This window comes from Eleginops maclovinus, chromosome 18 (assembly GCF_036324505.1).
Source record: "Eleginops maclovinus isolate JMC-PN-2008 ecotype Puerto Natales chromosome 18, JC_Emac_rtc_rv5, whole genome shotgun sequence".
Classification (NCBI taxonomy): domain Eukaryota; kingdom Metazoa; phylum Chordata; class Actinopteri; order Perciformes; family Eleginopidae; genus Eleginops; species Eleginops maclovinus.
Window position 1 is genome coordinate 464,391 of NC_086366.1, and position 27,127 is coordinate 491,517.

At 45.1% G+C, this 27,127-nt stretch overlaps 2 protein-coding genes and 1 pseudogene across 2 annotated transcripts; all 3 read right to left on the reverse strand.

Moving 5' to 3' along the window:
• Positions 1-792: 792 nt before the first annotated feature.
• Positions 793-1,730, reverse strand: LOC134880419 (olfactory receptor 11A1-like; annotated as a pseudogene).
• A 5,910-nt stretch (positions 1,731-7,640) lies between these two features.
• LOC134880176 (olfactory receptor 11A1-like) lies at positions 7,641-8,570 on the reverse strand. Its single transcript, XM_063906930.1, has one exon. The coding sequence runs from the start codon at positions 8,565-8,567 to the stop codon at positions 7,641-7,643; it is 927 nt and encodes a 308-aa protein (XP_063763000.1). The 5' UTR covers positions 8,568-8,570.
• Positions 8,571-17,694: 9,124 nt separating this feature from the next.
• On the reverse strand, positions 17,695-18,624 carry LOC134880175 (olfactory receptor 11A1-like). Its single transcript, XM_063906929.1, has one exon. The coding sequence runs from the start codon at positions 18,619-18,621 to the stop codon at positions 17,695-17,697; it is 927 nt and encodes a 308-aa protein (XP_063762999.1). The 5' UTR covers positions 18,622-18,624.
• Between the last annotated feature and the right edge of the window lie 8,503 nt (positions 18,625-27,127).

The following is a 27,127-nucleotide window of genomic DNA, read 5'->3' on the forward strand; positions in this document are numbered from 1 at the left end:
ACAATAAAGAAATAGCCCCTCGATCCCTAAACCCCACCTGTAGCTCCTCGCTCATTTCCCCCGCCCTAACCTCATTCCTAAACCTCGCCCGTTGAACCCCGATCCTCGCCAATAGCTTTTTACAGGTGGTTCCTTGCCCCTGATCCTTGCCCCTTTATCCCTTCCCCTTAAACTTTGCCCCTGATCCTTGCCCCTTGATCCTTATCCATTGCAACTTGACCCTCGCCTCTCCACACTCACCCCTCTTAAGCTCCTGGTAGATAGGAAAATATGAAAGGTGTATAATTCAGGAGGACAATATCCATAAACACTGTCTCTTTAAGGTAGGTCTTGGTCCATAAAAGATTGGTGGGAACACCAATCTGGTTTAAAACTGTTCAAAACTCTAAATATGTTTGTATCCACCTTATATAGATTTGACTTATTATTAAATGTATGAATTTATGCTGCTCAAGAGTTTACTCTACAGATACACTTGTCGTATTTTGTACAGATTGTAAAACTGGTGGTCAGTGTTATAGTCTCATAGATTAATAATAAGATAAAGATATAAAATCTGACCAAGTGAAAATACTCAACAAAAGCAACACAATCTCAAAATGTGTAGAAAACTAAACTTCATGACTTTATTTATTTATTAAAGTCATGCTCAATGGACGATTTGATATGAACATTTCCCTCAATAAATTCAATACAGGTTCAGGATTTTAAAGAACAGATTATAGAAGACGAAGGTCCTTTAGAGAAGACGTGTTTTTTAATTCCTCTTCTGACTCAAACTGAGCGCAGCTGTTAGATGGTATTCCCAACACAAGCTAGCAGCAGGTTTTTGCACAGGAGGTATATTTTGGACATGTTGAGGCCGTACATCACAGGGCTGAAGAGAGGCTGGCACGTGAGGAAATATAACGACAAAAATATCCTCAACATGTTGGGAACACTGCTCATATCAAACCTGCTCTGTAGTATCTCAAAGAAAACTCCAAAAGAGAAGTTGATGAGAGCAGCGAGGTGAGGAGTGCAGGTACTGAAAGCTTTCTGTCTGCTCTGCTTACACCCAGAGAAACACACTCTGAGGATCCTCATGTACGTGTAGAGGAATACACATAGCGGACCACAGACAGTGAGGAACGTGGCAATGAGTTCATACACATTATTGACTGTAGTGTCAGAGCAGGCCAGCTTCACAATGGAGTAGTTATCACAGTACACTTTGCTGATGATGTTCCCACACAGCTGCAGAGAGGCACTCAGAGATATCGTGACAAAAACAGCTATAAAAGGAGGAATCCATATGGCAGCAATAAGCACAACAACCTTATTATACGTCATATATGTGTTATACTGCAGAGGATGACAGATAGCCAGATATCGGTCATAAGACATGACGGCTAAATTAGTAAACTCCACACTTCCATAAGAGTACACAGAGAAGACCTGCAGGAAGCAGAGCGGAGCAGAAACAGTGTGAATGTCAGAGAGGATCTGAAGCAGAAGGAATGGAAACAACCCTGTACTACCATACAGTTCATTTACAAACAGGCTGCACAGAAACAGGTACATAGGTTCATGTAAGCTCCTGTTCACACAGATCACCACAATCAGCAACACATTGGCTCCTATAATACAGACATACAAACACATGACAATCAGGAAGAACAAGTATTTAAAACCCCCGTTTCAAAGTAGGCACCAAGTATGAAATATGAAATATGAGTAGAGTTCACCATGGTTCCACTGGTTCAAAAAGCTGTGCGCAGGAAAAACATGAGTAATACGAAGGTCACATTTAGTCTGTTAAAACTAGTCTAAATGTTAACATGCATCACAATGTAAGGCAGCAACAACAATACGGGTTTCAACCTTTTTATCTCCAGATTTTCAGCTTCTCTCTTTGTAATATCAGAGTGAAAAGAACTTCTTTGGACATTTAAGGTTTTCCATTATTCTACGTAGTCTCTGCAGGTGAAACCATAATAAATAAAGTAAGGTGAAAATTAAAGTTACCGGTTGCAGCTAAACCATCAACAGCATTCAGCCTGCAGTCAACACATAATGAGTGCTAATTATCTCAAGCTTACCGTCTCTGGTTCAAACACAGTGGTTAGAGATATACCTGCGGACACAGGTGAAGCCTGAGAGGCCATCCTAACTGAGCCCAGAGCCTGCTTCTGAGTCTTTTAAGCTTTTCACGTCAGAGGACGCCCCTACCCTTAAAGTCACAGGAAGCTCAGCCTCTGATTTATTGTTGAACATTTGCTGGTGTTTGTGGTATATTGACCTCATGATGTTTATGACGTTACAATGCAAAATGGTGCTTTTTGGACCTTAGTGAATACGGTCCTGGGTAACGTGTTGTAGCGCGCATGCGCAGCCAAGTTGGAGTTCAACGTGGAGTAAAGATGTGAACGACATAGCGGTGTCCGTCTCCTTAATACATCACAGACAATAAAACTAACGTTTCCTTGCGGAAAAGGAGAGACAGTTGGTGTCGGTACTAGTGAGTACAATGGCCCTGTTTAGAAGAATTGACGAGTTTAGGCCGTAAAATGAGCAATGGGCGGCCTACATCGAAAGGCTCGACCTACTTCTATGAAGCTAATGATATTAGCGAAGACACATGTAGCCACGCTGCTAAGTGTAATCGGCGCATCTACGTATGGTCTTTTAAGAAACCTGGTGCAGCCTGATGAGCCAAAGGATAACACGTTTTACAAGATTGTGGACATACTAAAGAGACGTTTTGAGCCAAAGCCTTTATTGGTGGCGGAAAGGTTGTGTTTCAACCGGTGCAACCAGAAAGCTAACCAACCGGTAGCACATTATGTAGCAGAGTTAAAGCAATGCGCATCTCACTGTGACTTAAACATGCTTGTATGTTGAACCTGAAGAAGCTTCAACATACAAGCATGTTTAGCATTCTGACTGTCACAGGTGAAGATGATGACCTGTATAAAAGACCTTTCTAGTAGCTGATGTTACTTTAGAGATGGAAGTAGACAGTGGGGCTGCTGGGAGTGTAATGTCACACAGAACATACAAAGAGAAGTTCTCACATCAGCCACTGCAGAAAACTCAAATCAAGCTTAAAGCTCATAATGGAGGTCAGATCCCTGTACTTGGTCAGATCATAACAAAGGTGGTCTATGAGGGTCAGACAGTGGATTTGCCATTGTGAATAGTTAAGGGATATGGCTCAACACTGTGTGGCACAAATTGGCTAAGGAAACTCAGGTTAAACTGGCAGCAGATTAAGAATCTGAACGAAAACAAGTGTCTGTCACTTGTTGAAGTGCTAGAAAAATATGCAGAGGTATTCAAAGAGGGGTTGGGGACTCTTTAAGATGTCAAAGCCTCAATCATAGTGAAACCAGATGTAACTCCCAAGTTGTACACAGACCCCTTCCATTCGCTATGAAAGACAGAGTAGAGAAAGAGCTCAGGAGGATAGAAGAAGCTAACATACTATCTCTAGTGAAGCACAGTGAATGGGCAGCTCCCATAGAGCCAGTGCAGAAAAGAGACGCGTTACTTCGCCTATGTGGAGATTATAAGGTGTCAGCAAATCAGGCAGTTGACCGCAGTGCTGCAGACCGATTCTTCAAAGACGATGATTCTGTGTATCTGCGAAGCACAGTGGGAGGAGATCACAAATGGATTCCAGGAATGGTTGTGAGACAGACTGGCCCTGTGACATACAAAGTCTTAGAGCGGGACTCTGACTGTGCACAGACGCCACGGAGATCAGCTACGTCCCCGCGCTGTTGCTGAGCCTGATGATACAGAACCACAGGGAGGACAGGATAATGGATTTGATGGCAGCAGTTCTCAGGACATTATAGACTGTAACATGCCAGCGCCAGAGCCTCTCAAGCCTGAACCTGTGGCTATGAGACGCTCAAACAGAGAGACTAAACCACCTAAGCGATACATGCCATAAGAGAAAAATGTCATTAATGTTGACATTGTCATTCCTCATACAACTGAAAATACACACACACACTTTCATGAGACGTACATACTGGACTGTAAGAACAACGTTGCTATGATGTCATGTTGTTTAAAGGACTATATTAGGGACCAGTGTTGCAAACTAGCATTCGCTATAAACATTACGATACTTGCATCGGATAGCTGTTTTCAGTCTGTCAATGTATATTGTATTTGTCCCTACCAAATAAACGATAAATAAAATAATTTATGTTATGGAAAATATTAGTTAAAACTGAGACCATATTGTGTTGGTTAATAACTACAATTGTGTTCAATTAAGGAAAAATGGTAATATTTCAGTGTTTTATTGAACCATTTTATTTGGAAGTTTTCAGCTAAAAGGGGAGATGATGTGGTATATTGACCTCGTGATGTTTATGACGTTACAATGCAAACTGGTGCTTTTTGGACCTTAGTGAATACGGTCCTGGTTAACATGTTGTAGCGCGCATGCGCAGCCAAGTTGAAGTTCAACGTGGAGTAAAGATGTGAACGACATAGCGGTGTCCGTCTCCTTAATACATCACAGTATTCAAATATGGAATAACTAACCGTTAGCCCGAGGTTTAAAGACAGCACGGTGCAGCTAACCGTTAGCCCGAGGTTTAAAGACAACATGGTGCAGCTAACCGTTAGCCCGAGGTTCAAAGACAACACGGTGCAGCTAACCGTTAGCCCGAGGTTTAAAGACAACACGGTGCAGCTAACCGTTAGCCCGAGGTTTAAAGACAACACGGTGCAGCTAACCGTTAGCCCGAGGTTTAAAGACAACACGGTGCAGCTAACCGTTAGCCCGAGGTTCAAAGACAACACGGTGCAGCTAACCGTTAGCCCGAGGTTCAAAGACAACACGGTGCAGCTAACCGTTAGCCCGAGGTTCAAAGACAACACGGTGCAGCTAACCGTTAGCCCGAGGTTCAAAGACAACACGGTGCAGCCAGAGAACTTTTAATATTGACGAGAACGTTCACTCTCAAAACCGTTCCGGTATGGTACTGCACCTGGGGGGCGCTGGTGGGCCAGTGCAGAATGAATGTGGTCCTATGGAGCCCCACCCATAGATTCCTACATTTCTTTGGATATAATTTTTTTTTAAATCACTGCTATAGTTTTTTAAACATGGAATGGATAATCCTCACAAACGACACATAGCTAGTATTTTATTTTCGCTTGATTTTGACTAAAATTAGGTTTTTGTAAATCGGATGACGTCATGCGTGATAAATTGCTTTACGGCACCTTGTGTCTCTCCTTCCCTTTCCTTTCCCTCGCAGCAACAGCTGCATACGATCGCAGCTGATTTGGCTCCGTGGGACCAGAGAACTTTTAATATTGACTGATTATATATTATTATTATTGATTATAAGCTGAAATAGGACAGTCCTTTTTGAGAATTTTTGCAATTAATTGCAGCACACTGACGCGGCATCTTTATCTTAATCAACTTTTTTTTACGGAATGTTTAATGTTTAATGTTCTAGAAAGCGGGATTTATCCTTAAGGTAGCAATATAGCAATATCGAACATACGCTCAAGGTAAGAAAACAAACACATGCTCGTAATCAGTTAACTTTCAAATTTATTTTTACAATACAATGTATGTGTGTGGTAGGATCAGTACATCCAAAGTTGACCATAATCAAATAAAAAAGTTCGATTGTAATGTCCTTTCAGAGTCCTCCTTAAGAGCTTTCTTCTTCTTCTCTTTTAACGGCGGTTGGCACCTTAAGAGCATTGTTGATGTTCTGTGGACAGGTACCACAAAGCGTATTCTTCGGTCGTAACCAGTCGTGAGTTCTTCATTGACCAATCGGCTTTCATTAGCCAGATGCTAGCAGAACCTGGGTCGCAACTGCCCAACCTGTAAGAAAACAAAAGGCTATGACCCCCAGATTATTCCACTTTTGACGAAAAATCCCTGTCGACCTCTCGGAAACCACAGTAGTATTTTGGATTTTGTAGACGATATGCTAGGAGAATGATGTAGCTAGCCGCCTAGCTCCATAGGGGTCCATGTATTCTGCACTCGCCCGCGATCGCCCCCTAGGTGAACTGCAGCCAAATTCGGTACAATGGGGGTGAATAGAGAGTGAAGGGGCTTTCCGTAGATGGGTTTTGGTGCAGCTAACCGTTAGCCCGAGGTTCAAAGACAACACGGTGCAGCTAACCGTTAGCCCGAGGTTTAAAGACAACACGGTTGCAGCTAACCGTTAGCCCGAGGTTTAAAGACAGCACGGTGCAGCTAACCGTTAGCCCGAGGTTTAAAGACAACACGGTGCAGCTAACTTTTAGCCCGGGGTTTAAAGACAGCACGGTGCAGCTAACCGTTAGCCCGAGGTTCAAAGACAACACGGTGCAGCTAACTTTTAGCCCGAGGTTTAAAGACAACACGGTGCAGCTAACCGTTAGCCCGAGGTTTAAAGACAGCACGGTGCAGCTAACTTTTAGCCCGGGGTTTAAAGACAGCACGGTGCAGCTAACTTTTAGCCCGGGGTTTAAAGACAGCACGGTGCAGCTAACCGTTTAGCCCGAGGTTTAAGACAACACGGTGCAGCTAACCGTTAGCCCGAGGTTTAAAGACAACACGGTGCAGCTAACCGTTAGCCCGGGGTTTCAAGACAACAGACTTTACTTAAAACCCGGTCTGAGTCAATGAATGGAAAGGGAAACTAGAGTATTAGAGCATGTTGCTTCTTTAGACACTCTAATGATTTAAATAAGGGCAGTTCAAGTGTTCGTACTGGGAAGTTAAAGGCTGGTGTCCTGACGTCTCTTTCCAAGTGCAAGGTAATGAGAGCAATGTTTTTGGGCCCCATAGTATCACATGTAATAAAGCATGTGTTGGTGGTATTAACATCATTCATTCATCATTGTGTGTTTGTGTTGATCCCTGGGAAACAGGCTGCACCTTTTTACATTATAAAACAACAAATGGCATCAAAGAGGAGTAACATAATCATTAACAGTTTGATTCAACGTGAGAAACAAGAAGCCACACATCACATCACACGTGAGCCTGCGATTTATTTCATGGTGGTTAAACTGCATGTTTACCACACACGCACACACACACACACACACACACACACACACACACACACACACACACACACACACACACACACACTACAATAGAAATGTGTACATGTTATACTCCTTCTTTGCACTTAATTGTTACACGGTTAAATCTCAGTGTGTATTTAATGCCTTTACTGTCTACGACAAACACATGTTTTCTAATCTACATTTCATACAGTACATGTTGTATTTAACCTTATATTTTTATATTGTAACTTTCTAATGTTTTTTATATAAAGTGAGCACGGTTAGATCTCAGATTTAAAGACGTTTCTCTGGTTTTCTGGACAATAAAAACCCTTTTCCTACAACATATCGTTCCCACAAATCAGAACAGCTTTCAGCGGAAAGCATTCTCTTTTTGCAGTTTTAGAGACAGCAAAGTTCTTTGTGAAGGTCAGTGAAACTTCATGGTTATCATACAGCTTTGCTTCATATAGAAGATTAAAATGTCATTAAAGTAAAATAAGAACAGACGAAGAGCTTTCAGTCAGATAGACACGTCATCAGAGGTAATACTGCTGAAGGCCGGGTCCTTTCATCCCCTGCTCTTCCTCTCTCTTCATCACCTACACTTCACCACACAGCACACGCTTACATATGCTGCGGATTTTAGACATCTTCAGCCCGTACAGAACTGGGGTGAAGAGAGGCTGGCATGTTAGGAAGTACAGAGATAATAAAATGCGCAACATGTTGGGAACACTGCTCATATCAAACCTGCTCTGTAATATCTGGAAGAAACCTCCAAAGGAGAAGTTGAGGAGGGAGGCGAGGTGAGGAGTGCAGGTACTGACAGCTTTCTGTCTGGTCTGTTTGGAGCCAGAGAAACACACTCTGAGGATCCTCATGTACGTGTAGAGGATTAAAAGCAGAGGAATGATGATGGAGATGACCGTGTAAAAGAGTCCATAAATATTATTGACCCTGGTGTCAGAGCAGGCCAGCTTCACTATGGAGTAGTTCCCACAGTACACTTTGTTAATGATGTTCCCACACAGCTGCAGAGAGGCACTTAAGGATATCAGAACAACAATGGCAAGAAAAGGGAACAACCACGACACTGCAACAAGAAAGGACGCCTTGTTAGAAGTCATATATGTGTTATACTGCAGAGGATGACAGATAGCCAGATATCGGTCATAAGACATGACGGCTAAGGTGAGAAATTCCACACACACATAAGAGTACACAGAGAATACCTGCAGGAAGCAGAGCGGAGCAGAAACAGTGTGAATGTCAGAGAGGATCTGAAGCAGAAGGAATGGAAACAACCCTGTACTACCATACAGTTCATTTACAAACAGGCTGCACAGAAACAGGTACATAGGTTCATGTAAGCTCCTGTTCACACAGATCACCACAATCAGCAACACATTGGCTCCTATAATACAGACATACAAAGCCAGAATCATCAGGAAATACAAAGGTTTGAAGACCCCGGTGTCAGAGTATGCACTGAGTATGAAATATGAAACGTGGGTAGAGTTCACCATGGTTCTCCTGTGGTTAAAGATTTAAAACATTTAGATGAAGACGAGCACAGAAACAGCATTATTCAACAATTCATCCAACAACAGAAACACCTATCAAGTGTGAAACATGTCAGACAACAGTCTGTTTACCTGCTGTTCCTGAGCTGGAGTCAAGCCTGGAGCTCATGACAGGGACCTTTTCTGTCTGACAATATGTGGAGGGGGAGGGAGACACAGCTGTGGGGGAGGAGTTTTACTGGACAGACCTTAAAGAGCATCTGGCTTTTGATCATTTCTGACTGATATGAAAACCTTAAGGATATTTTCATTAAATGTCATGAGCTCAGTAAAAATGTCCCTGGTAAATGATGTCATCACTTCATGCAGCCTTGCTGGAACCTTAGGATGGCCAAGACATGAAATCGGTTTGCTTCTTCCACATGGACGCTGATATAACCTCCTTGAGGGGCTAATTCTAGGTCCCATAGATCAGTGAGGGGTCTCTACATTGACTCGGTTTTACGTTGGGCACAATGGGACAGAAAGCAGGGGGTCAGCACCTTCTGTCGCAAAAATATAGATTTTCAAAGTTTGGGATATTTTTGCACAAATCCATCAGAAGGCACACTCTTTGTTTCCCCTGAAGTCCCTGTGCAGTGGAAACACCTCAAAGAGCCTGAAGACTCATGTATTGACCAGGATGAAGCAGCCAATACTTTCACACCACCAGGGGAAGAGTGGGGGTCAGGCTGTGATTGACCCAGGAAAGGACACTCTAAGTTGGCTGCCAGGTCTGGCTCAATGACCCCCCTTTCCTGGAAGTCTTGACCTAACATGAGAGGCCCAGCCCCACCATGCCCTCGTCAGACAGACAGCCACTCAAGCCGCTGGAGCCTCCTGGACCCCTTTCCACAAGCCAAACATGCTGACCCACCCTCAAAAGACCTCTCTTCAGTCTAACAGCCCTAAATACACTGGCAAGAGTTTAGTGTAAAGTGCCCTGTGAGTTGTAGCCCCCCCCCCCCCCCCCCCCCCCCACAGGCAAAAACACCTTTAATGTTGGACCCTGTTCATTTCAAATCCCTGAGACCCTGAGGAATTGGTCCGCTCAAAATACCACGAGGCAGGGCCCACGGTTCTTCGAATGTTGAGGGTTGTATCTTAAGAATGAGTAGAGGGAGGAGGTTGAAATGTTGCCCGTGTTATCAGGCTAACTCAAAGCTTCAGTTGGGGAAACAGAATTAGACATTCTTTGTTTCAGTGGGAGATCTGTCCCGAGGGATGGCCATTGAAAAGTAATAGGGGTATAGTCATTACCATTCTGGTGATAAGACCCTGTGTAATCCTCGTTCCAGGGTCCAGCAGTAAGGCTTTGAGAACCACAATGATCTACAAGAATTAAAACACATTGTCTCTGGGGCGTGGTTATGACACCGACCTGAGCACACGTCTTTCTGTGAGCTCCTGGCGATACATGTACATTTTCCTTTAACTGCATGAACAGTGATAACTATCATTTGCGGCGACTTATTTTTGTACACCCGCGACAATATGCCGACAAAGAAAGCACAAAACAAATCTAAAGCACACTTTTCTCCGAGTCACGAAGAGGAGGTCTCAGATGCTAACAGCCTAGCTAACTCAACAGGTGAAGCTAGCCACGTGTGTCACGGAGACGTGGATGCTGGAGGGGCCCACAACATGGACATTATTCAGATACTCGATGGGATTAGAAATGACTTTTCCACAAAGACTGATATGGTCCTGAAAGCAATCCAAGACGTTAAGAGGGATGTGCAGGACTTCTCGGCTCGCATGGATGAAGCAGAAGTGCGCATCAGCAGCGTAGAGGACCCAGTTAACTCAGAGAAAGGCACGACTGATGCGCTGGTTAAACAAGTTACTCTCCTCACGAACAAACTCGACGAGCTTGAAAACCGCTCTCGCCGATCCAACCTGCGACTAGTTAACGTACCGGAGAAGATGGAAGGAAATGATGCGGTGGCTTTCCTGGAGAAGTGGCTCCCTGTAACAGAGTTGAACACACTGTAACAGAGTTGAACACACTGTAACAGGGTTGAACACACTGTAACATGGTTGAACACACTGTAACAGAGTTGAACACACTGTAACAGAGTTGAACACACTGTAACAGAGTTGAACACACTGTAACAGGGTTGAACACACTGTAACAGGTTGAACACTGTAGTTGAACACACTGTAACATGGTTGAAAACACTGTAACAGGGTTGAACACACTGTAACAGAGTTGAACACACTGTAACAGAGTTGAACACACTGTAACAGAGTTGAACACACTGTAACAGAGTTGAACACACTGTAACAGGGTTGAACACACTGTAACAGAGTTGAACACACTGTAACAGAGTTGAAAACACTGTAACAGGGTTGAACACACTGTAACAGAGTTGAACACACTGTAACAGGGTTGAACACACTGTAACAGGGTTGAAAACACTGTAACAGGGTTGAACACACTGTAACAGAGTTGAACACACTGTAACAGAGTTGAACACACTGTAACAGGGTTGAACACACTGTTACAGAGTTGAACACACTGTAACAGGGTTGAACACACTGTTACAGAGTTGAACACACTGTAACAGGGTTGAGCACACTGTAACAGAGTTGAAAACACTGTAACAGGGTTGAACACACTGTTACAGAGTTGAACACACTGTAACAGGGTTGAACACACTGTTACAGAGTTGAACACACTGTAACAGGGTTGAACACACTGTTACAGGAGTTGAAAACACTGTAACAGGGTTGAACACACTGTTACAGAGTTGAACACACTGTAACAGGGTTGAACACATTGTAACAGGGTTGAACACACTGTAACAGGGTTGAACACACTGTAACAGGGTTGAACACACTGTTACAGAGTTGAACACACTGTAACAGGGTTGAACACACTGTTACAGAGTTGAACACACTGTAACAGAGTTGAACACACTGTAACAGGGTTGAACACACTGTTACAGAGTTGAACACACTGTAACAGGGTTGAACACACTGTAACAGAGTTGAACACACTGTAACAGGGTTGAACACACTGTAACAGGGTTGAACACACTGTAACAGGGTTGAACACACTGTAACAGGGTTGAACACACTGTAACAGAGTTGAACACACTGTAACAGGGTTGAACACACTGTTACAGAGTTGAACACACTGTAACAGGGTTGAACACACTGTAACAGAGTTGAACACACTGTAACAGGGTTGAACACACTGTAACAGGGTTGAACACACTGTAACAGGTTGAACACACTGTAACAGGGTTGAACACACTGTAACAGGGTTGAACACACTGTAACAGGGTTGAACACACTGTTACATATCATAAGGTATGTAAAATAACATCACATTTAGATTGAACGGATCTGTCCTGTGAGAAGAAAGATGAAGAACAGCAGCATAGGCTGAATGCTGTATACAAAATCTATCTCACTGGAATTGGGTTAACAATGTAACAGTTGACATCACAACAGTTACACTCTAAATATAAACGTTAACATTAAATCCTTTCATATGTTCTTCACAGGCTTTAATACAATTCATCTCTCACCTGTAGTATCAGCAGTAAAAAAGTACATTGCTGTCTCTTCTAAAATCTGAAAATTGAGCGTTCACTAAACACTGAACTAATAGGTTTGATGAGTGAATGTGGATGGTGTCTTTTCTTATCTGATCTGTTGTTCCTGCTTTTACGGTTCTTTCATCCATTAGTTAGACAGTCTGTCCCAGATCTCATTCTGAATTTGCATGTGACGTGAATCACGTCCTGTCACAGGCTGAGGAGGCGGGATGAGCTCAAGCACATCATCAAATGGATACCATAGTACCTCCTGTTGTAGAGGCCAAAAGAACCTGTTCTTGGTTATTCCAGCATGGTGCATGCATTTGACTTGAACGTCGATTTCATTTGTGGCAAGGATTCTTCCTGGATACAATGTTTTATCATAAGTGAGCAGACACCACTCCCCTATTACCTCTGGGTTATCCCAATTGATTTCTTTCTGCCCTTTCCTTCTACACAGTAGCTGGCGACACGGTAGCTGGGACTTTCCTGACAAAGCTGAAATGCTTTGTATTCCAGCATTCACATACAAGCTTTCCATAGGTGGAGCACATGCAGCCGGCATCTCGCGATGTTATCTCTCCTCGAGCAAGAGTGATGACCTGATGGACGTGCATGGTTCCTGGAACTGGTGGAATGGTGGACGGCATCCTTTGCAGTGCCTGCTCAACAGCTTCATCCTTGATAAAAAACAATTTGATCGAAGTGTCCGTCTCAGAGAGGGCCTTGAAGAGCTCATAAGCATTGTTGATGTCCCGGCAATGGCTGATGAGGTTGTGTGCTGATCTCTTTAAGGCAGCACCAACACCATCTGGTGCTCCTTTGCCATGACTGGACTCGAAAAAATTCCAGGTCCCTCTCAGTCCTCTCTTTTCAAGCTCTGTACTGAAGAGAAAAAAGTTTCCTTTTTGCTTGTACTGCGTACAGGGCCCATCACTAAAAAACAGACACCTCTGGGTGTGTGGTCTGCACATAGTCCAGTGCAGGTTTCAGATGTTCCCATATAGCAGCTGGACTCTTGTGCTTGGATGGTGAGATGGAGGTAAAGCAGGTTGGTTCTTGGGTTCCACCAACATACAGTGGGGCAAAAAAGTATTTAGTCAGCCACCAATTGTGCAAGTTCTCCCATTTCAAAAGATGAGAGAGGCCTGTAATTTTTATCATAGGTATACCTCAACTATGAGAGACAGAATGGGGGAAACAATCCAGGAAATCACATTGTAGGATTTTAATGAATTCATTATAAATTCCTCGGTAAAATAAGTATTGGGTCACCTACAAACAAGCAAGATGTCTGGCTCTCACAGACCTGTAACTTCTTCTTTAAGAGGCTCCTCTGTCCTCCACTCGTTACCTGTATTAATGGCACCTTTTTGAACTTAAGCCAGTACATGTCCAGGCCCGTCTGAAGTTTGCTAGAGGGCATTTGGATGATCCAGAAGAGGATTGGGAGAATGTCATATGGTCAGATGAAAGCTCCTTTCTAATTTCATCTGGAATAATAGGAAGCCAAGACTCAGACTCTCTCTATTATATTTACCGTATGATAGGGGAGGGCTACAGTTGCCAAATCTAGAATGGTATTATTGGGCTGCGCAGTTGAGAGCCACAATGTTTTGGTTTTCTGAAGATGTTTTCATGCCCTGGATAGAAATTGAAACACTATCTTCAAAAGGTTTGTCATTGAACATTAAAGAAGAGTACTACTAATCCTTTTGTAAAAAACACTATTGTTGTTTGGCATGTAGTTCAAAAACTGTTAGGGGACTCCCCAGGGTTGTCCTGTTCTCCCCAATATGGGGTAATGATCACTTCGCCCCAGTAAAGGACGACATGGGTTTTAAAGCATGGCTGAACAAGGGCAAAGTAAAACTACAGGATGTATATGAGGACAATACTCTAACGTCATTCAGTGAGATAAAGGCAAAGTTTGATGTGCCGCAAAAACACTTCTTTAAGTATCTACAACTTAGAAGTTTGATTCTGGCACACTTAAACTATTCAGTGCAACGACCTCCATTCTCCATCTTAGAAACACATGTTACAGAAAACTGTTTGGGTAAAAGATTGGTATCCCGGTTTTATAACATGTTGGTTGAAAACCATAAGGAAACTCTGATAGTAAGAGACAGCAATGGATACGAGACCTGCAAGAAGATATTACTCTCATTGAATGGAGTGAAATATGTTTAAAAATACACACTCAAACCATCAACACTCGATTGAGAGTGATACAATTGAATTGGATAATGCGAACATACAGTGGGGCAAAAAAGTATTTAGTCAGCCACCAATTGTGCAAGTTCTCCCATTTAAAAAGATGAGAGAGGCCTGTAATTTTTATCATAGGTATACCTCAGCTATGAGAGACAGAATGAGAAAAAAAAATCCAGGAAATCACATTGTAGGATTTTTAATGAATTTGTTTTCAGATTATTGTGGAAAATAAGTATTTGGTCAATAACAAAAGTTCATCTCAATACTTTGTTATATACCCTTTGTTGGCAATGACAGAGGTCAAAGGTTTTCTGTAAGTCTTCACAAGGTTTTCACACACTGTTGCTGGTATTCTGGCCCATTCCTCCATGCAGATCTCCTCTAAAGCAGTGATGTGTTGGGGCTGTCGCTGGGCAACACGGACTTTCAACTCCCTCCAAAGATTTTCTATGGGGTTGAGATCTGGAGACTGGCTAGGCCACTCCAGGACCTTGAAATGCTTCTTACGAAGCCACTCCTTCGTTGCCCTGGCGGTGTGTTTGGGATCATTGTCATGCTGAAAGACCCAGCCACGCTTCATCTTCAGTGCCCTTGCTGATGGAAGGAGGTTTTCACTCAAAATCTCACGATACATGGCCCCATTCATTCTTTCCTTTACACGGATCAGTCGTCCTGGTCCCTTTGCAGAAGAACAGCCCCAAAGCCTGATGTTTCCCCCCCATGCTTCACAGTAGGTATGGTGTTCTTTGGATGCAACTCTGCAGTCTTTCTCCTCCAAACACGACGAGTTGAGTTTTTACCAAAAAGTTCTATTTTGGTTTCATCTGACCATATGACATTCTCCCAATCCTCTTCTGGATCATCCAAATGCCCTCTAGCAAACTTCAGACGGGCCTGGACATGTACTGGCTTAAGCAGGGGGACACGTCTGGAACTGCAGGATTTAAGTCCCTGGCGGCGTAGTGTGTTACTGATGGTAGCCTCTGTTACTTTGGTCCCAGCTCTCTGCAGGTCATTCACTAGGTCCCCCCGTGTGGTTCTGGGATTTTTGCTCACCGTTCTTGTGATCATTTTGACCCCACGGGGTGAGATCTTGCGTGGAGCCCCAGATCGAGGGAGATTAGCAGTGGTCTTGTATGTCTTCCATTTTCTAATAATTGCTCCCACAGTTGATTTCTTCACACCAAGCTGCTTACCTATTGCAGATTCAGTTTTCCCAGCCTGGTGCAGGTCTACAATTTTGTCTCTGGTCTCCTTTGACAGCTCTTTGGTCTTGGCCATAGTGGAGTTTGGAGTATGACTGTTTGAGGTTGTGGACAGGTGTCTTTTATACTGATAACGAGTTCAAAAAGGTGCCATTAATACAGGTAACGAGTGGAGGACAGAGGAGCCTCTTAAAGAAGAAGTTACAGGTCTGTGAGAGCCAGAAATCTTGCTTGTTTGTAGGTGACCAAATACTTATTTTACCGAGGAATTTATAATGAATTCATTAAAAACCAGACAATGTGATTTCCTGGATTGTTTCGCCCATTCTGTCTCTCATAGATGAAGTGTACCTATGATGAAAATTACAGGCCTCTCTCATCTTTTTAAATGGGAGAACTTGCACAATTGGTGGCTGACTAAATACTTTTTTGCCCCACTGTATATCTCCCCTGTACAATTAAATACATTTGATCCTGATATACTTGATCTATATACTTGATCTATATACTTGATCTATATACTTGATCTATGTTATAAGTGCAACAATCACCAGGGTACATGATATCACTGTTTATGGAAATGTGAAGAGATTCAAACATTTTGGAGCTCAGTGTTAAAGTATATCTCTCGGATCACGACTTCCCCTATACCTTTATGCCCTAAGGTATGTATTTTAGGTATTTATCCAGATGACTGTTCTTTATCTTGCAAGGAAAGAAAAATGGTTGACCTTTGTTTATTGCAGGCCAAACGCTGTACTGCATTATGTTGGAAGAATGCTGGTCGCCCCTCTTTTATCCACTGGTTACGTAACTTAACATCGAGTTTGGCTCTTGAGAAACTGACGTATATTGTTAGAAAGAGGGCTTCTGAATTTTACGATATTTGGAGGATGTTTCTGGAACTGTTGAGGGAGGGGGATATGGAGGAGGCAATGGGGGAGTGAGATAATGAAAAGGATTTAATGTGTTGTTGGGATGCAAGCTGTAACCTACATTCTGAGTACTTCTTTATTTATTCATCATTTAATTACTATTTTCTGTACTGCCATATATTTTGGATGTTTAAATTGTTGGATGTTGTAGTAACATGAAAAAAACAAAAACAAAAACAACATTTCTCTCCTCGGGTCCAGATTGGGCATGTAGAATATGGCGTCTCGAGGTGTTAGCTGCAGTCAATTTTCAGACTTTAAAGAGTCCCGGAGGCTGAGAGCAGGTGCATATTGTTGGTCGGTTTGGAGCTCGTATGGTTATGTAACTGAAATATTGTCATAGGCACTTCCTTTAGAGCAATCCCACCTGGTTTCAAATCTCTATCTATGTTTCACACTTTGTAAAAGGACAGCCTCATACTTTAGACAAAAGACCTGGAAATCATGTGAAATGTATTGGGCACCTAAAACTGATAACCCATGATCCTAGATCTTGACTTCCAGGCTTCTAATTATTTTTGGACAGCTACTTCCTTTGATTATTCTCTAATATGAACTGACTTTAATGTTCCTCCAGGTATCACCGCTTGCAGACGCTCTCACTGAGGGTCGCTTTAGGTGAATTAAAGGTGGAAGAAGATCCTTTACTTTAGTAAAAGTACAAATACAATAAAGTACAAAAATACTCCATGACAGGTAAACGTTGTGCATCCCATAAAGGATCAGAACCATTACTTTGCATTACATTAACATGACAATAAATAGAGCTGTGTGTTGTTTATTCAGTGTAGTACAACGCTGCATTGATGTATACTCATAAGGTCAGTTCATATGAAATCTAGCAGCAGGTTGCACACAGGATGTATATCTGGGACACATTACAGGGTTAGAAACCACAGGGATGAACAGACAGTCAACATGTTGGGAACACAGTAGATATGAAGCTTCATTAGCTTTCACTCCTAACGTCCTGACCCATGGACCTCTTCAGGGCTCTCCCAAATTCACTGAGGCTGATATGAGAAGTGAAAAGATAAGAAGCAGAAAGAGAGCAGCATGGAGCTCAGCACATGTACAGCTGTTTCATTTCCTTCCTCTGCACAGTCAGATAGACACGTCATCAGAGGTAATACTGCTGAAGGCCGGGTCCTTTCATCCCCTGCTCTTCCTCTCTCTTCATCACCTACACTTCACCACACAGCACACGCTTACATATGCTGCGGATTTTAGACATCTTCAGCCCGTACAGAACTGGGGTGAAGAGAGGCTGGCATGTTAGGAAGTACAGAGATAATAAAATGCGCAACATGTTGGGAACACTGCTCATATCAAACCTGCTCTGTAATATCTGGAAGAAACCTCCAAAGGAGAAGTTGAGGAGGGAGGCGAGGTGAGGAGTGCAGGTACTGACAGCTTTCTGTCTGGTCTGTTTGGAGCCAGAGAAACACACTCTGAGGATCCTCATGTACGAGATAAAGGTGAGAGAAACAGGAAACATGATCAAGAAAAAAGTGGCAATGAGTCCATACACATTATTGACTGTAGTGTCAGAGCAGGCCAGCTTCACAATGGAGAAGTTATCACAGTACACTTCGTTGATGGTGTTCCCACACAGCTGCAGAGACAGGGTCAGAGACACCATAATCCAAATGGTAATAAATGGATATAACCACGACACTGCAATAAGAAAGGAAGCCTTTTTAGAAGTCATATATGTGTTATACTGCAGAGGAAAACAGATAGCAAGATATCGGTCATAAGACATGACGGCTAAATTACAAAACTGTATACTTGCATAAGAATAAATACAAACAATCTGCAGGAAGCAGAGCGGAGCAGAAACAGTGTGAATGTCAGAGAGGATCTGAAGCAGAAGGAATGGAAACAACCCTGTACTACCATACAGTTCATTTACAAACAGGCTGCACAGAAACAGGTACATAGGTTCATGTAAGCTCCTGTTCACACAGATCACCACAATCAGCAACACATTGGCTCCTATAATACAGACATACAAACACATGACAATCAGGAAGAACAAGTATTTAAAACCCCCCGTTTCAAAGTAGGCACCAAGTATGAAATATGAAATATGAGTAGAGTTCACCATGGTCCTCCTGTTGTTAAAGATGTACAACATTTAGCAGAGATGAAACATTATTCCTTCAACAGAGAGAGAGATATTCCCTGACAGATTACTCAACACCTGTACCTGAGCCGGAGTCACAACCTGAGGATAGAGACCTGAACAATATATCATCAGGGGGACCTTCCTCAAAATGGGGGGAGGCAGCTTTTGTCTCCACAAACTAGTCCTTCCCCCTTTACCCCCCAAAAAGACAAAACCCATCTGCCTCAATGACTACCGCCCAGTTGCACTCACCTCCATCATCATGAAGTGCTTTGAGCGGTTAGTCAAACTTCTATCACCTCCTCCCTCCCTGACTCACTGGACCCCCTGCAGTTTGCCTACAGAGCAAACAGGTCCACGGATGATGCCATCTCCCTCACCCTCCACACTGCCCTCTCCCACCTGGACCAGAGGAACACTTCTGTGAGAATGCTGTTCATTGACTGCAGTTCAGCATTCAACACCATTGTGCCCTCCAAGCTCATCATTAAGCTCAGGGACCTTGGGCTCAACAGCGCCCTCTGTGACTGGATCATGAGCTTCCTGACGGGCAGATCCCAGGCAGTGCGGATGGGGAACATCACATCCTCCACCTTGACCCTCAACACCGGAGCCCCTCAGGGTTGTGTGCTCAGCCCTCTCCTCTACTCCCTGTTCACGCACGACTGCGTGGCCACACACAGCTCCAACACCATCATCAAGTTTGCTGACGACACGACCGTCATCGGCCTGATCACAGACGGCGACGAGACGGCGTACAGAGAGGAGGTCAGAGCCCTGACATCTTGGTGCCAGGACAACAACCTCCATCTCAACGTCAGCAAAACAAAGGAGCTGATTGTGGACTACAGGAAGAGGCAGAGAGAGGCACACACACCCATCACCATCGACGGGACTCCTGTGGAGAGAGTCAGCAGCTTCAGGTTCCTCGGGGTAAACATCAGTGAGGACCTGACATGGACACATCACACCAGGGTCATATCCAAGACGGCTCGACCGTAAGACTCTACAGAGGGTGGTGAAAACTGCTCAGCACATCACCAGGACGGAGCTGCCATCCATGGAGGACCTCTACACCCAGCGGTGTAGGAAGAAGGCCGGTAGGATATTAAAGGACCCCCCATCACCCCAGCACCAATCTGTTCTGTCTGCTGCCGTCTGGCAGACGGTACCGCAGCATCCGGACCAAGACCACCAGACTCAGAGACAGTTTTATACCACAGGCTGTAAGACTGCTGAACTCCTGAGCTGTGTGAATGTCTACTCACATCTTTTTATAGTACACACATACATATATATCTATATATTATACACATCTGCCATATACATCTGTTATACATAATATATGCATCTGTCCATACCTCCTCATTCCACAGTGTAAAGTGTTTAAATACTTTCAATGTATTCCACATATGTATATATTTCACATCCTCAAATCTTTACTGTTGTTACTGTAAATATTCTTCTCTCTTTTTGCACTATTTTATTTATCTTATCTGCACCATGTATGTTGAGTTGTTGGAGGAGCATGGGACATAAGATTTTCATTGCCAACATATACGCTGTATCTGCTGTGCATATGACAAATAAAACCTTGAAACCTGAAACCTTGAAACCTTCAGTCAGAGACCAATCACATCACAGAGACATATGTGTTATCATACTTGTTCCCACTCGGTTAATAACTCACGAAAACTTCCAGATAAGTTTATGGTGTCAATCACTTCAAAACAGTGCTCATTTTGTGAGTTATATTCAAATGAGGACTTATGTTTTAGGCTACCTGTGATAGATAGGTCGCTAGTTCTGGTTAAAAAAAGACTAGAAGGTGACGGCCAAAACCCAGACACTGACGGCCAAAACCCAGACGGTGAGGGCCCAGACGGTGATGGCCAAAACCCAGACGGTGAGGGCCCAGACAGTGATGGCCAAAACCCAGACGGTGACAGTCAAAACCCAGACGGTAACAGTCAAAACCCAGACGGTAACAGTCAAAACCCAGACGGTAACACTCAAAACCCAGACGGTGACGGTCAAAAACCCAGACGGTGAGGGCCCAGACGGTGATGGCCAAAACCCAGACGGTGATGGCCAAAACCCAGACGGTGACAGCCAAAACCCAGACGGTGACGGCCCAGAAGGTGATGGCCAAAACCCAGACGGTGAGGGTCCAGACGGTGGTGGCCAAATCCCAGACGGTGACAGCCAAAACCCAGACGGTGACGGCCCAGACGGTGATGGCACCAGACGGTGACAGCCACCAGACGGTGACAGCCAAAACCCACACGGTGACGGCCCAGACGGTGATGGCTAAAACCTAGACCTTGGCAACCAAAAACCCAGACGGTGATGCTGACGACCAAAAACCCAGACGGTGACGGTCAAGAACCCAGAGGTAACCGGTGACGGTCAAGAACCCAGATGGTAACAGCCAAAACCCAGACGGTAACAGCCAAAACCCAGACGGTGACGGTCAAAAACCCAGACGGTGACGGTCAACAACCTAGACGGGGAAACCCAGACGGTGACGGTCAAAAACCCAGACGGTGACGGTCAAAAACCCAGATGGTGAAACCCAGACGGTGACGGTCAACAACCCAGACGGTGAAACCCAGACAGTGACGGTCAAAAACCCAGATGGTGAAACCCAGACAGTGATGGTCAAAAACCCAGACGGTGACGGTCAAGAACCCAGATGGTGACGGTCAAAAACCCAGACCGTGAAACCCAGACGGTGACGGTCAAAAACCCAGATGGTGAAACCCAGACGGTGACGGTCAAGAACCCAGACGGTGACGGTCAAAAACCCAAACGGTGAAACCCAGACGGTGATGGTCAAGAACCCAGACGGTAACAGCCAAAACCCAGACGGTGACGGTCAAGAACCTAGACGGGGAAACCCAGACGGTGACGGTCAAGAACCAGACGGTGAAACCCAGACGGTGACGGTCAAGAACCTAGACGGGGAAACCCAGACGGTGACGGTCAAGAACCCAGACGGTGACAGCCAAAACCAAGACGGTGACGGTCAAGAACCCAGACGGTGACGGCCAAAACCCAGACGGTGAAACCCAGACGGTGACGGTCAAGAACCTAGACGGGGAAACCCAGACGGTGACGGTCAAGAACCTAGACGGGGAAACCCAGACGGTGACAGCCAAAACCCAGACGGTGAAACCCAGACGGTGACGGTCAAAACCCAGACGGTGACGGTCAAAACCCAGACGGTGACGGTCAAGAACCTAGACGGGGAAACCCAGACGGTGACAGCCAAAACCCAGACGGGGAAACCCAGACGGTGACAGCCAAAACCAAGACGGTGACGGTCAAAAACCCAGACGTTGAAACCCAGACGGTGACGGTCAAGAACCTAGACGGGGAAACCCAGACGGTGACGGTCAAGAACCTAGACGGGGAAACCCAGACGGTGACGGTCAAAACCCAGACAGTGATGGTCAAAAGCCCAGATGGTGACGGTCAAGAACCCAGACGGTGAGACCCAGATGATGAAACCCAGATGGTGAGACCCAGATGATGAAACCCAGACGGTGAAACCCAGATGGTGAGACCCAGATGATGAAACCCAGATGGTGAAACCCAGACGGTGAGACCCAGATGATGAAACCCAGATGGTGAAACCCAGATGGTGAGACCCAGATGGTGAGACCCAGATGGTGAGACCCAGATGGTGAGACCCAGACGGTGCCGGTCAGATTCTCTGCTTTTTTTTTGCATTTTGTTGTCACTTGGTCAGTGTTGGGGAGTAACGGAATACTCGTACGGGCGTTACGTATTTAGAAACAAAGGATGAGTGACTGAACTTCGGTACAGTCACAGCTACAATAGATGGTATTCAGAATGCAGTCACATTGTTGAAATGGATGACATGACGGTGCTTCTCTGTTTCATGACTTTATTCACTCTCTAAATAAATTGAGGCAACTTGATGCATTTCCCAGAAGCCCCAACATGAACACGAATGAAAATTAGCTTTCGGAATTGCGTGATCAGTTTCCTACAATGGAGTCTGAAGAGGAGCAGCTAGAGCTACAGCTGGAGCCAGCACCACAGAGCCAGCACCACAGAGCCAGCACCACAGAGCCAGCACCACAGAGCCAGCACCACAGAGCCAGCACCACAGAGCCAGCACAACAGAGCCAGCACCACAGAGCCAGCACCACAGAGCCAGCACCACAGAGCCAGCACCACAGAGCCAGCACAACAGAGCCAGCACCACAGAGCCAGCACCACAGAGCCAGGCATTAAAGAAAGAGAAGGGAGAACCAAAAATAATTGCAGTGCAACCTCTGCCTGCCAGCACCCAACCTCCAAAGACTCCACCCCGACCTGAGGAACAATGTGACTGCATTCTGAATACCATCTATTGTAGCTGTGACTGTACCGAAGTTCAGTCACTCATCCTTTGTTTCTAAATACGTAACGCCCGTACGAGTATTCCGTTACTCCCCAACACTGACCAAGTGACAACAAAATGCAAAAAAAAAGCAGAGAATCTGACCGGCACCGTCTGGGTCTCACCATCTGGGTCTCACCATCTGGGTCTCACCATCTGGGTTTCACCATCTGGGTTTCACCGTCTGGGTTCTTGACCGTCACTGTCTGGGTTTTGGCCATCACCTTCTGGGTTCTTGACCGTCACCGTCAGGGTTTTGGCTGTCACCGTCTGGGTTCTGGACCGTCACCGTCTGGGTTTCCCCGTCTAGGTTCTTGACCGTCACCGTCTGGGTTTTGACTGTTACCGTCTGGGTTTTGACCGTCACCGTCTGGGTTTTTGACCGTCACCGTCTGGGTTTCACCGTCTGGGTTTTGACTGTTACCGTCTGGGTTTTGACCGTCACCGTCTGGGTTTCACCGTCTGGGTTTTGACTGTTACCGTCTGGGTTTTGACTGTTACCTTCTGGGTTTCACCGTCTGGGTTTTTGACCGTCACCGTCTGGGTATTGACTGTTACCGTCTGGGTTTTGACTGTCACCGTCTGGGTTTTGACCGTCACCGTCTGGGTTTCACCGTCTGGGTTTTTGACCGTCACCGTCTGGGTTTTGACTGTCACCGTCTGGGTTTTGACTGTCACCGTCTGGGTTTTGACTGTCACCGTCTGGGTTTTGACCGTCACCGTCTGGGTTTCACCGTCTGGGTTTTTGACCGTCACCGTCTGGGTTTTGACTGTCACCGTCTGGGTTTGACCGTCACCGTCTGGGTTTTTGACTGTCACCGTCTGGGTTTTGACTGTCACCGTCTGGGTTTTGACCCGTCACCGTCTGGGTTTCACCGTCTGGGTTTTTTGACCGTCACCGTCTGGGTTTTGACTGTCACCGTCTGGGTTTTGACCGTCACCGTCTGGGTTTTGGCTGTTACCGTCTGGGTTCTTGACCATCACCGCCTGGGTTTCACCATCTGGGTTCTTGACCGTCACCGTCTGGGTTTCACCATCTGGGTTTCACCGTCTGGGTTTCACCATCTGGGTTTCACCGTCTGGGTTTCACCATCTGGGTTTCACGTCTGGGTTTTTGACCCTCACCGTCAGGGGTTCTTGACCGTCACCGACTGGGTTTCACCGTCTGGGTTTTTGACCGTCACCGTCTGGGTTCTTGACCGTCACCGACTGGGTTTCACCGTATGGGTTCTTGACCGTCACCGACTGGGTTTCACTGTCTGGGTTTTTGACCGTCACCGTCTGGGTTCTTGACCGTCACCGACTGGGTTTCACTGTCTGGGTTCTTGACCGTCACCGTCTGGGTTCACGTTGGGTTCTTGACCGTCACCGTCTGGGTTTCACCGTCTGGGTTCTTGACCGTCACCGTCTGGGTTTCACCGTCTGGGTTTTTAAGCCTCTTAAAGTCATTATTTTTAATGAGCCAGGAGGGGTCTTCTGCTGGAGTCTCACTGCTCACCTTGCTTATAGTTGTATCAGTATCTGTATCCTATGTGCTGATTTACTAGCCCTGGAGCCGTTGAAAGACTCTGACTAGCCCTGTTTCATCTGCTCGCTAACGTTAGCTAAAATTAGCTTGTGTTAGCTTAGACTGCGGTTAGATTTGTGTAGTATGCAGACACACCTTCAGACAGTTGGAACTGAAGAAGACAGAACAGGCCTGGTTAGTAAGCAGGATGTGATGGCCGCATTCATTCACTTATAAAATGCAATTCAATGTGGAAGTAATCCAAGTACTCAGAATACGTAACTCAGATTGGGTAATGTAACGGAACACTTACAGAATACATTTTAAGGCGTGTATTCTGTAACGGAATACGTTTTGAAAGCATCCTTCCCCACACTGCACTTGGTCGATGGTGAAAATCCACGCTGGAATTACGCGAGGACATTTGAGTGAAACTTGTTGATTAATGTTCGTTGAGGTTTCCGATGAATCACAGCCCTCGTGTTCACAGCTGTAGGGGTTGAATGAAATGTTATGAACTGTGACGTGATGTCTGGTGTTGGAGATTCTCTCTCTGTTGGAATATATTCACCTTCATGGTTTATTTTGTATTTACCCCCGAAAGTTCAGTTCATCTGAAAGGATATTGTTTTTCTGTAGTTGCAATCTTAGTTTGAGTCTCATTAGGACCATATCCCTGGGACCGAGTGTGTGTGTGTGTGTGTGTGTCCAAGGGGAGGTCATTACCGGACTCTGATTGGTCTCTCTGGTCCTCGGCTCAAGGGGGGGTTAGTGGAAACTGTTCAACATGACAAACAAACATGTTGATGGACTGACTGACCTCTGACCTCAGGGACTTCATTAATGAGCCGCGGTAACTTTGAGCAAATATCTAATTCCTAATTTACTTTACTGAGAAAGAAGAGGCATGATGAAACAGCAGTCTGAGGATGGGTACCGTACTTACACTAACTTGTACTAAAGTGTGGCTGTGTTAGGGGAAAGAGGCCCTATTACAGTGGGGAGAACAAGTATTTGATACACTGCCGATTTTGCAGGTTTTCCCACTTACAAAGCAAAATGTAGAGGTCTGTACTTTATCATAGGTACTCTTCAACTGAGAGAGACGGAATCTAAAACTGAAATCCAGAAAATCACATCGTATGATTTTTAAATAATTCATTTGCATTTTATTGCTGACAGAAGTATTTGATCATCTACCAACCAGTAAGAGTTCCGGCTCTCACAGACCTGTTAGTGTTTCTTTAAGAAGCCCTCCTGTTCTCCACTCATTACCTGTATTAACTGCACCTGTTTGAACTCCTTACCTGTATAAAAGAGACCTGTCCACACACTCAATCAAACAGACTCCCACCTCTCCACAATGGCGAAGACCAGAGAGCTGTGTAAGGACATCAGGGATAAAATGTAGACCTGCACACGGCTGGGATGGGCTACAGGACAATAGGCAAGCAGCTCGGTGAGAAGGCAACTGTTGGTGCAGTTATTAGAAAATGGAAGAAGTTCAAGATGACGGTCAATCTCCCTCGGTCTGGGGCTCCATGCAAGATCTCACCTTGTGGGACATCAATGATCATGAGGAAGGTGAGGGATCAGCCCACAACTACACGGCAGGACCTGGTCAATGACCTGAAGAGAGCTGGGACCCCAGTCTCAAAGAAAGCCATCAGTAACACACTACGCCGTCATGGATTAAAATCCTGCAGCGCACGCAAGGTCCCCCTGCTCAAGCCAGCGCATGTCCTGGCCCATCTGAAGTTTGCCAATGACCATCTGGATGATCCAGAGGAGGAATGGGAGAAGGTCATGTGGTCTGATGAGACAAAAATAGAGCTTTTTGGTCTAAACTCCACTCGCCGTGTTTGGAGGAAGAACACGGATGAGTACAACCCCAAGAACACCATCCCACCCGTGAAGCATGGAGGTGGACACATCATTCTTTGGGGATGCTTTTCTGCAAAGGGGACAGGACGACTGCACCGTATTGAGGGGAGGATGGATGGGGCCATGTATCGCGAGATCTTAGCCAACAACCGCCTTCCCTCAGTAAGAGCATTGAAGATGGGTCGTGGCTGGGTCTTCCAGCATGACAACGACCCGAAACACACAGCCAGGGCAACTAAGGAGTGGCTCCGTAAGAAGCATCTCAAGGTCCTGGAGTGGCCTAGCCAGTCTCCAGACCTGAACCCAATAGAAAATCTTTGGAGGGAGCTGAAAGTCCGTTTTGCCCAGCGACAGCCCGGAACCTGAAGGATCTGGAGAAGATCTGCATGGAGGAGTGGGCCAAAATCCCTGCTGCAGTTTGAGCAAACCTGGTCAAGAACTACAGGAAACGTCTGCTCTCTGTGATTGCAAACAAAGGTTTCTGTACCGGATATTAAGTTCTGTTTTTCTGATGTATCAAATACTTCTGTCATCCAATAAAATGCAAACTAATTATTTAAAAATCATACGATGTGATTTTCTGGATTTCTGTTTTAGATTCCGTCTCTCACAGCTGAAGAGTACCTATGATAAAAATACAGACCTCTACATGATTTGTGAGAGGGAGAACCTGCAAGATC

What these genes read in the sequence shown, in the direction of transcription:
- LOC134880176 (XM_063906930.1), bottom strand. Translation starts at nt 8,567, where the DNA reads ATGGTGAACTCTACCCACGTTTCATATTTCATACTCAGTGCATACTCT.
- LOC134880175 (XM_063906929.1), bottom strand. Translation starts at nt 18,621, where the DNA reads ATGGTGAACTCTACTCATATTTCATATTTCATACTTGGTGCCTACTTT.